General features: G+C 51.3%; 1 protein-coding gene and 1 long non-coding RNA gene across 7 annotated transcripts in view; one reads left to right on the forward strand and one right to left on the reverse strand.

Annotated features, from left to right (window-relative positions):
- Slc27a5 (solute carrier family 27 member 5) overlaps window positions 1–5,240 on the forward strand; it is an 8,489-nt gene extending 3,249 nt beyond the window's left edge. For 5 of the 6 annotated variants that reach the window (XM_015505519.2, XM_048791518.1, XM_015505515.2 and 2 more), the window contains 7 exons: window positions 1,408–1,532; window positions 3,157–3,351; window positions 3,437–3,527; window positions 4,127–4,325; window positions 4,450–4,547; window positions 4,712–4,842; window positions 4,942–5,240. In XM_015505519.2, the coding sequence (XP_015361005.1) occupies window positions 1,408–1,532; window positions 3,157–3,351; window positions 3,437–3,527; window positions 4,127–4,325; window positions 4,450–4,547; window positions 4,712–4,842; window positions 4,942–5,118 (1,016 nt within the window). In that variant the 3' untranslated portion in view covers window positions 5,119–5,240. Of the gene's footprint in view, window positions 1–1,407; window positions 1,533–3,156; window positions 3,352–3,436; window positions 3,528–4,126; window positions 4,326–4,449; window positions 4,548–4,653; window positions 4,843–4,941 lie in introns of all 6 variants that reach the window. The other variant, XM_015505516.2, reaches the window with a different exon arrangement.
- LOC125612788 lies at window positions 48–4,127 on the reverse strand. Its single transcript, XR_007343251.1, has 3 exons — window positions 3,819–4,127; window positions 1,118–1,777; window positions 48–802 (listed from the first exon to the last, which is right to left on the reverse strand). It is a non-coding gene; the product is annotated as an uncharacterized LOC125612788 (long non-coding RNA).
- Window positions 5,241–10,742: the final 5,502 nt, after the last annotated feature.

Raw genomic sequence — 10,742 nt, forward strand, 5'->3', positions numbered from 1 at the left:
AAATTTAAAAAAAAAAAAAAAAAAAAAAAAGAACCGTAACCATTTAGTACTATTTTGTGTCAAGTCCATATTCAAATTTCCCCAATTGCCTTTTTTTTTTTTTTAGTTGTAGATGGACATAATACTTTATTTATTTTTATATGGTGCTGAGGATTGAACCCAGTGCCTCACACACACCAGACAAGCACTCTGTCACTGAGCCACAACCACAGCCCTCCCCAATTGCTTTTTTACAGTTAAAGTCTCCGTGTTTCGTTTACTTGTTAGGTGTCCATTCCTCTTTCCTCCGAGATGTCCCGTAAGATTAAAAGGCCTTCTAAAGGGTTTTTAGGTTCAGTTTCTGCTCTGTTTTGCTATTTGTTCACATGCTGGGGCTTGAATCTAGGGACTCGGACATACTGAACAAATTCTCTACCACCGAACTACACCCCCAGCACTGATTTCTATTATTTCTGACAAGAATCTTGGTGAGGGGTGGCTGGTGATTCCTCCTTTGTCACACCGGGGGCACTTATGTCTGTTACCTGCCTTAGAGAGGTTGAGATGACTGGGAAATCTCTCCATCAAGGTTCCCTAGTTGCTTCTTTTGCAATTCAGATGTTTCCTTAGGGATTGGAAGCAAAACTGCCAATTTCAGTGACCTGGGTTGTGTTTTCACAGAGAGCATTGTTACTTTTCCCCAAAAAACACAGTCTCAGAGAAGACACGTTTGTTACCTCACCAGGCACACGAGCAGCTACCCCTTGGGTGCAGGATGATGAACCAGATGCCATATAGGGGTCAGGAGGGAAGAATCACTTTCCTGGAGTGAACACAGTGGCCCCAAAATATTATCACTGATCCATGTGCCATCTGCCAATACTATATGCCCTCCTACCAAACCTCCCATCCAATGACTCACCTTCCTCCTCGCCCATTCTCCCATCCATCTCTCTACCTACTTACCTGTCCATTCATCCACCCTCACACCTATCCATCCATCTTTCTATTCACCCATCTATCCAGGTACCCACCCACCCCTGCCACCACCCACCCATCCATCCATGCATTCCCCATCCAATCTATCTACCCACAAGTCACCTTTCCACCCACCCACCATACCCATCCTCCCACTTACCCATCTACTTTACTAGTCATTCACTTATCAAATCTGAGAATGATTCATCGCCAGCCCTATTTGGCAGTGTCTACTTTACACCAGGTACTGAGCTTTGCACACTTCTGGAAACGAGACTTGAATCCAGGCCTCCCTATACTCTTCTCAGGGGAGTAGTCCTGCTGGGCCAAGACACAGAAATGAGACTGACATCGTCCTATGTTCTAACATGCCACAATCGCACATTCAAAGCAGTTTCTCACAGTTACTCGGAAGCATGATTTGAAACTCACTCCTTCTCTTCCTCCCAGGAGCCACCTGTGTCCTGGCCCCCAAATTTTCTGCCTCCCGCTTCTGGAATGATTGCCGGCAGCATGGTGTGACAGTGATCCTGTATGTGGGCGAGATCCTGCGGTACCTGTGTGATGGTCCCCAGGTGAGGCTCTAGGATGAGGTTTCATGTTGAATACTCCAGGCATGGAATCCCAGATAATATCCCAAGTAGAATTCTTAGACAAGATTCAGGTACTGGTAGGGGTTGGTTGTTTCCTCCCACAGCTAAACACTCAAGGTCACTCCAGGTGAAGGGATCATTTCACTGGGCTGCATGAAATGATCGCACAGAGACAGAGGAACACCTTTTTCTTTGGGTCTTGTGATGGCTCCTCTGACCTGAGAGGTCTGTGGAAAGAGAGAGAGGCACACACTGAACCCTTTATTGGGGAGAAGCCATTCAAATGAGGCCAGGGGTCAGGTTTCAGGGGGTTGAGTCTAGCTTTGTGTTGTCTACTGTCAGCAGGCCGACTGACATCTAGGAAGGCCATGCCCATCTCATGAGCTGTGTGGGGATCACAGGCAGAGCCAGCGAAAAGACCAGAGCCAAGCTCGCCCAAACAGAGGGGCAACGTGGGTTCAGTCCACTTTGCGTGCTCGGTGCTCATAGTTCACACACACAGCCCATGGCTGGCTCGCCACATCTCCACATTCTCATGGCTCAAGGCTCAGGGGCTCTTGGTTCCTATGTGGCAGCTCCCGACAGTTGGCACCTTTGGTCCTATGGGGTGTAGCTCAAAGGTAGAGCATGCATTTAGCATGTGTGAAGCCCTGGGTTCCATCTCCAGCACCCTGGGAAAATTCAAGTGTTGAACTCAGCCAGGTTCCTCAGGTAATTCATTGTGTATAATGAATTATCCACAAGGTTGGGGAACTTTTGATGATTAGCTTGGGCAGGTGACTCTACCAGTGTCATCATTTGAAAAATATAGATAAGAATAGCCCCTACCTGAGGGGGTATTGTCAAAATTAAATAAATTAAATATATGTAAAGTGCCCAGACAGGGTGTAGCTCAAGGGTAAACTCACATCCTCCTACAGAGCAATAAGGTATGGTTCCCAGGTAACTATCTCTAGGCAAGGTCCCCAGGTATCCCTCCCAGTTAAGGTTCAAGGTAACTCAGAGAAAGGCTTCAGGTAACTGCTCAAGATGAGGCTTTAAGTCACTCCCCTGGTTACCTTCAAATAAAGGTTCCTGAGTAAGCCTTCTAGGTAAGGCTCCCTTCTAGATTACCTTAGGTGACCCCTGCCGGGTCAGAGTTCCAGGTAACTACCCCCAGGTGAGACCCCACATATTCCTCCCCAGTAAGACCCCCAGATGGATGTGGTCTGCAGTCAACCTAGGTAGGCCTCCAGATAACCTAGGAGCGACCTCCAGGTAACTTTCCCGAGGCAAAGCTCTCAGGTAACTTCTACAGGTAACTCGGCAATAAATATCCTGAAGAACCTCAAGTAGGGGCTGGGGTCAAAGCGCAGTGGTAGAGCACTTGCCTAGTACCTGTGAGGCACTGGTTTGATTCTCAGAACTACATATAAATGAATAAAATAAAGGTCCATTGACAACTAAAATAATAATAATAATAATAAAAAACAATCCCAAGTAGATCTAGTTACAGGTCATCCCCCAGGATAACTCCTAAGATGAGGACCCAAGATAGCCCCCTCCCCTGGGAAAAGGTTCCTGGACATGCTGTCTCCTCCTCACTCTTCTTGTGATGTCTTTGCAGCGACCAGAGGACCAGACACATACAGTCCGTCTTGCAATGGGCAATGGACTACGGGCAGATGTGTGGGAAACCTTCCAGCAGCGTTTCGGTCCCATTCGGATTTGGGAATTCTATGGCTCCACGGAGGGCAACATGGGCTTTGTGAACTATCCGGGGCAGTGTGGGGCTGTGGGCAAGACAAACTGCCTCCTGCGAGTGAGTGGGTAGGGCACCCAGGTTACAGTGGCCTTGAGGCTGACCCCAGCGGACCTCTGCCAATGCCCCCTACCCCCCACCCCAGGTACTGTCTCCCTTTGAGCTTGTGCAGTTTGACACAGAGGCAGCGGAACCTGTGAGGGACAAGCAGGGCTTCTGCATCCCTGTGGAGCCAGGTATGGAGGTGGTTTTCTCTGCTGTTGGAGGAGTGGACACCCTGGTGGACACTTGTAGTCTCGTCCTCCACCTCTGGAACAAGCGGCCCAAAGCCTTGAGATCGGTGCCAACTGGGGGTGTCTGCAGCCCTCATCTGATCTCCCAGGCCCTGGGTTGTCTGACTACCACCTGGGGCCAGCCCCCTGCCTCAGTCTCTGGCTCTCACTATGGGGTCTCTAGGTGTCTGAGTTGTTTTCTTGAGCTTTCTGCGGGGGTCACAGCCTCTTGGGCATCAGTCCCCTGTCCTGTACCTTCTTGTCTTCTCTCCTGGGGCCTTGCCAGGACCTGGCCATGTCGGTCTTCCCACCGCCATTTTTTTCTTGCCCATCCCTTGTCATCCTTTTCCTGTTTCTCACGGGTTCCCCGAGGCCCCTGGATTTCGCGTCTGTCTGCCGGTGCCCGTCTCCGCGGGGTCTTGACTCCTGCTCTCCCTCCCCGTGTTTCTGTCTCTCCGCTGTTTGTGCCAGGTGAAGAGTCCACCGCCCTGGGCAAACTGAGGCGGGGCTGGTGGCGGCCGAGGTCCGGCGTCCCTCTTTATCCTCTCCTCCTCCTCCTGCAGGGGAGGCCGGTCTCTTGTTGACGCGGGTCCTAGGCCGCCACCCTTTTCTGGGCTACCGCGGGCCCCGAGAGCAGTCGAAGCGGAAACTGGTGTCGGACGTGCGGCGCCGGGGCGACGTTTACTTCAACACCGGGGACGTCCTGGCCCTGGACGGCGCAGGCTTCCTCTACTTCCGTGACCGCCTGGGAGACACCTTCCGGTCGGGGCCGGGCTGGGGGCGGGGCCTCGGGGCCCCAGGGACCCGGAGGAGACGGCGCTCGGGGGGAGGCGGGGCTTCCCGCCTCCGGGGGCGTGGTCCCAAGCCCCGGCTCCCGCCCCTGCAGATGGAAGGGTGAGAACGTCTCCACCAGGGAAGTGGAGGGCGTGCTGTCGCAGGTGGACTTCCTGCGGGAAGCGAATGTCTACGGCGTGGGTGTGCCAGGTGCGAGGAGTTTGCTTGTTTTAAACCTCCAAAAGCTTTGTGGGCGGAGGGTGGTTATTTCGATTCTGCCAGGGGAACTGCTGTGACACAGTGGTTTAATGTCCAGTGTCACAGCCACTGGCCAGGTTGGAGGGCCAGCCGAGAGTGACAGGTGTGCTTCCCAGGGTGCGAGGGGAAGGTGGGCATGGCTGCCGTGCAGCTGGCTCCGGGCCAGACTTTCGATGGGCAGAAGCTGTATCAGCATGTCCGTGCTTGGCTCCCTGCGTATGCCGTCCCGCATTTCGTCCGTGTCCAGGTAAGCCAGGGCGGGCCGCCAGGAGAAGCGGGTGAGGGATCGCGGCCCCGGGTTTCACAGAGGAGTTTCACAGTCGTCGTCACCATCACCGCCCTGTAGGAGGTACTGGAGATCACAAGCACGTTCAAATTGGTGAAGCCCCGTTTGGTGCGTGAGGGCTTTGATGTGAGTGTCATCGTTGACCCCGTGTTCATACTGGACCACCGGGTCCAGGCCTTCCGGCCCCTGACAGCAGACATATACCAGGCTGTGTGTGAAGGAACCTGGAAGCTCTGACCACCTGGCCAGAACTCGGGCCATACGAGGGGGCAGAGACCAATACCCACCCACTGTGGCTATGGGCGAAAGATGCGACTCATGCAGTCCACGGGGAGAAATAAAGAATGTGCCCACGCTTCTGCCCTGGTAAATGATTTATTCACTCAAATCACTCGCTACAATTTCACTCTAGGCGTTCTTAATCAAGAAAACAACAATCCTTAATTCTAAGCACTGCAATAGACATAATCAATTCACAGCAAACAATTCTAGATTAATTCTAAGCAGTGCAAACACACTTAATCATGATGTGCTAAGTTCAAGTGTCAGATCCAAAGTCTCAAGCCTTGGGCTGGGGCTACACAGCTCAGCGGCAGAGCACTTGCCTAGCATGCAATGAGGCATGGGGTTGGATCCTCAGCACCACATAAAAATAAACAAATAAAATAAAGGCATTGTGTTCATCTATAACTACAAAAAAAATTAAAAAAAAAAAAACCCTCTCAAGCCTTAGGCTTTAAGTCCAGCAGATGCACACTCACTCAGACTGCGGTGATCCAGTCAGGAACCAAGGCAGGCTTCTCCTGGGGTGGAGCTGATGGCCAGTTAAGGAGAGGGTCCTAGGGACAAGTTGCGGCTATCACCAGGGTCAAGATGTGGTTGTAAAGTTTGAGAGTGGTGAGGAAACTGCAGAGGATCAGCAAATGGCAAAAAGTATTGGGGTGTCAGGTCCTCATCAGGCTCTCGGAGTGAGGACATCCTTGTTGGCTGGATGGCTGAATGTCTGTTCATTTGCTCTATTATTTATACCAAATTTTGGGGCTTTTGACCCCCCTTTCAATCCTTATCAACTGCCACTGGGATCTCTCAGTGACAACTGGTCTGGTGGTCCCCAACCTAATCTTTCCACCTTTCTCTCTTATCAAGCGCTTTTCCCTCTAATCAGTGAGGACAGCCTGCCAGAGGCTTCACTCTGAGTTTATTAGGGTGGGAAGAAGTGACTTGTTTGTGGCTGAGGGCCATACTGGAGGGCTCCTTTAGGTGTGCCTGGTGAGACTGCATGATTCAAACTTGAGTTTTAAAATGGAGTTGCTGGGGCTGGGGTTGTGGCTCAGCGGTAGAGAGCTCACCTAGCACGTGCGAGGCCCTGAGTTCGATTCTCAGCACCACGTAAAAATAAATAAATAAAATAAAGGTAAAAAATAAATTGGGGTTGCTTAGGTTCAGGCCTAAGGCCATCCTCACGTCCACACCCCTGTCATCTCCATCTTGGACCTGCATAACTGCGTTGTTATCCCAGCAGGTCTGGCAGTGACTCTGGGTTTTGCCACAGCGAGAATAAATTCGACTGTGAACATAGAAGTCTGTGTCTAGCTGGCTAAGGAAACAGAGAAGCAGCCAGGCTGGTGGCGCATGCCTGTAATCCTAGCAGCACCAGGAGGACTGCAAGTTCAAAGCCAGCCTCAGCAATTTAGCAAGGCACTAAGTAACTCATCAAGACAGTGTCTCTAAAGGGCTGGGGGTGTGGCTCAGTGGTTAAGTGCTGCTGGTACTATCCCTGGTACGAAAAAAAAGAGGAGGAGAAGAAGAAGAAGAAAATAGAGAAAAGCCATATCCCCCAGTGCTCCCCAGGACCTTACTCCAGAGTCCTCTACCAGAGACCTGATTTTGGGGAGGAGGGGAGGTCCCGTTTGGACAAAGCCAAAGATATGAGAGCCGCTGCTCCAAGAGAGTTTCGACTCCATCTGTGGGTCTTTTGGGCTTCCTGAGGCTACAGGGCCTGGGTTGGGCTGGTGTAGTAGAAGGGAAGGATGCCCTGTGACCTGCGGCCTGCAGGATGTGGGGAGAAAGGTGAATAGGTGATCGGAAAAGAGTGGAGGGCACTGGCCTAGGACAAAAAGGGAGTGGACCGTTCCAGGCAGGGAGCAGCAACACGTGCAAAACCCTGAGGAGTTTGGGGCCGGTGGGGTGGGGAGGGCATGGAGCAGACATAGGGTCGCCAGCCTGGGCTCCTGGGAGACGTCCCAGACCCCAATCTGAAGCCTTTAGAAAATGACTGGAAGTGTTTCCTGGGACCTCCAGGGCGAGCTGCCCTCAGGGTCCCGGACGTCCCCTCAGGCGCTTGGCGACCAGGTGCCAGGTCCCCAGGCTGGTCCTCCCATCTGGAGCGCAGAGGTGCCATCTGGCGCGGTGGGAGCTGTGGGTGCGCCGGCCTCCGCAGAAGCAGCTGCGGCTCCGCCTTGAGGCTGGATCTTCCGTGGGGGATGCTGATCTCACCTCTGGGGCGCGGACGGCGAGAACCACATAGCAGTAGCACCTGCATTAGGCTGTCCCTGGGCAGCACTCTGGGTTGAAGTTCCTTTGAGCCCTTGAGGGAGCCTTGGCCTCCTGATCCAAGGGCCCACAGGAGACCTGAGCGGCCTTTGAAGCCAGCCGCAGAGCCGTAGTAGCTCCACAAACTTCCGCCTGGTAGACACTGAAGCTTTGCGGGTCAACTTGGGGAGAGGACCGACTGCACCTCTCCCAGGTTCTGGTCCTGTCAGTTGGGGTCTGGCTTTGAGAATCTGTCATCTGTGCCTGCTGGGCATGGTGATCGACTCCCGTTGTTGTCATCTGCCCTTTCTCTGACTTTCCCAGCTGATGAGGTTGCTTGTGCTCCCCACAGAACTGCGGATCCTTTACACAACTGGTCTGAGATCTGGGCCCACTGGGGTCCAGCTCTCCTCCCCGGCAGAGAGTAGGTCATTGCATTCATTCACATTCCTGTTTGTCCCAGGAGGTCAATAGCCTGGCAATGAAGGCATTTATAGCTGTGTGAATACGATAGCAGAGGCTCGAACTTTGCCACCGACTGGGGCCCAGGGTTGTCTCCTGTTGCAGACACCATTTCTCTTAGGAAGGACTCTGGTCAGAAAGGGAGCTAGAAGTTGTATGAACATAGCAGCAGGAGCTGGCCATTACTGTTGCAGCCTCAGCTTGCTCCCCCCCGGTACACAAAAGGTCTGATATCATTTGACAGTGGGCACCTAGCAACAGAGGCTGGCCCTCTGGATGGCTCTCCTGCCATGAACTTAGTAGGTCATTGTTACATTAAGGTCTTTGTACCCTCTGAAAGCAGATAGCAGCCCAGGGGGAGGTTGGAGTGCATGTATGAAACAGCAGAGGTGGGTGCTGGCCACCTCCGCTGTGGTCCTGTGCCTGTCATGTCTTATGACCATCCATTGAGATCTGACAAGCCCTGCTCTCTAGGCTTCCCCGAGCTCCTGCACAAGGTTGCCCTTAATCTCGTGCTACCCTTTGTCCAGGTATCAGGATTTTTGCATGTACCACACTGTGAGTGGGTGTTAAATTTTAGTTGTCTGCAAATAAGTAATGTTGCATTCCTGTGGCAAGAAGTTTGAGGAGTCCTGGGCAGTGAGGCCATGTCATTGTATTTCCTACTATCAGAAAAAGCCAGCATCTGAAATGTGGACTGAGGAAACCACCAGTGAACAGATTACCAGGTGACATGTTCCAGATGCAGAGGAGAGTGGGAATGGTGGTAGATTTGAACCTGTCTTTGGATCCCAGAACTTGCAGCATGAAGAAAGGCAGCCACTTATTGGCTGCATGACCTGGGGCAAGTCCCTAGAACCACCTGCCCCCACCCACATGCCTCAGTTTCCTCTAATTTAAAATGGGGCAGATGTCTACCCCATATTTACCTTGAAGGATGTTTGAAAGGATGTTACCTTGAAGGATGTTTATCTAGAAAGGGGAAAGGAAATTTTCCCATAAGGGTTAACTAGTGTCTTTGCTTTTGGCATCTTTGCTCTGATGTCACTCAGGGCCTCAGTTTCTTCATCTGCAGAGTGGACATGTATCACATCCCACGACTAAACACTTAAGGTCACTCCAGGTGAACTGGGCTGGCATGAAACAATCACACAGAGACAGAGAAATACCATTTTCTTTTTTTTTTTTTTTAAAGAGAGAGAGAGAGAAGAGAGAGAATTTTTTTAATATTTATTTTTTAGTTATCGGCGGACACAACATCTTTGTACGTGGTGCTGAGGATCGAACCTGGGCCGCACGCATGCCAGGTGAGCGCGCTACCGCTTGAGCCACATCCCCAGCCCGAGAAATACCATTTTCTTGGGTCTTGTGACAGCTCCTCTGATCTTAGATGTCCGTGGGAAGAGAGAGAGGAGCTGAACCCTTTTATTGAGGAGAAGCTATTCAAATGAGGCCAGGGGTCAGGTTTCAGGGGGTTGAGTCTAGCTTTGTGTTGTCTACTGTCAGCAGGCCGACTGACATCTAGGGAGGTCATGCCCATCTCATGAGCTGTGTGGGGATCACAGGCAGAGCCAGCGAAAAGACCGAGCAAGGCCCACCCAAACAGAGGGCAACGTGGGTTCAGTCCACTTTGGCACTCAATGCTCGTAGTTCTCACTCACACACACACACACACACACACACACCCCATGGCTGGCTTGTCACATCTCCACATTCTCATTGCTCAAGGCTAAGGGGCATTTGGTTCCTATGTGGCAGCTCCTGACAGACATGTTGCCTGTCTTGCCTGTCATTTGAGAGAATCATCATAAACAACTATAGGAATAAACTTGTGTCTGAGAACACTCATGGGGTGCCTGGGGGCCAAGCTAGGGCTGGTACTTTTCAATGGACACCTTATCTTACCCTTTCATGTGAGAAACTAGTGGGACTCCATTTTTGAGAAACCAGCCTCTACCTCAGCGCAAAGCCTGACAAAGGAAGGGGGTGTGACCTTTGTCCTTGGAAAAACCCACAGAGCACTCCTAAGCACATACCCACCTGCTGAGTTGTTTGTCTACAAATAACAGGAGAGATCTGCAGAACCAGGTGTCCCTGACTCAGTCAGGCTAGGTGAGGACCCATAGCAACCCCCCTAGCAACCACCAATCAGCATGAGACAGGGAAATACCTGGGATGCCAGGTGACCCCCCAGTAGTTTATGGTGGTTGATAACATGTTGGGAAACCGTGTAGTTCAGCACGAACACCCCTTGTGGTTTAAACTAATCAGTTCAAAGGAACCCCCCTCTTGTACTAGCCAATCACCTTTACCCAACTTGTTCCTGCCAGTGAATGTGCTAATCAATGTTAGGAGTTGTTGTCATGGGCTGGGGATGTGGCTCAAGCGGTAGCGCGCTCACCTGGCATGCGTGCGGCCGGGGTTCGATCCTCAGCACCACATACAAGGATGTTGTGTCCGCCGAAAACTAAAAAAAATAAATATTAAAAAAATTCTCTCTCCTCTCCCACTCTCTCTTTAAAAAAATATATTAAAAAAAAAAGAGTTGTTGTCATAACCCACTTGAATCTAATGTATGAAATATGATATGTCAAGAGCTTTGTAATGTTTTGAACAACCAATAAAAAAAAAAAAGAGTTGTTGTTTGACTTTCCTGCGGTATGGAATGATTTGCTGTGTGATGTTGTGATGCACAGAGTATCCCCCAAAACCTATAAAATCTCACTGGACAAAGGACCGGGACCATTGCATCGGGAACGGTTGTGAGTCCAGGCTCGAGCTGGCAATAAAGACTCTTGTGTGATTGCATCGGATTCGGCTCCTGGAGGTCTACTGAGGTCCCATGAATCTGGCATTACAAATGCATC

This window comes from Marmota marmota, unplaced genomic scaffold (assembly GCF_001458135.2).
Source record: "Marmota marmota marmota unplaced genomic scaffold, marMar, whole genome shotgun sequence".
Classification (NCBI taxonomy): domain Eukaryota; kingdom Metazoa; phylum Chordata; class Mammalia; order Rodentia; family Sciuridae; genus Marmota; species Marmota marmota.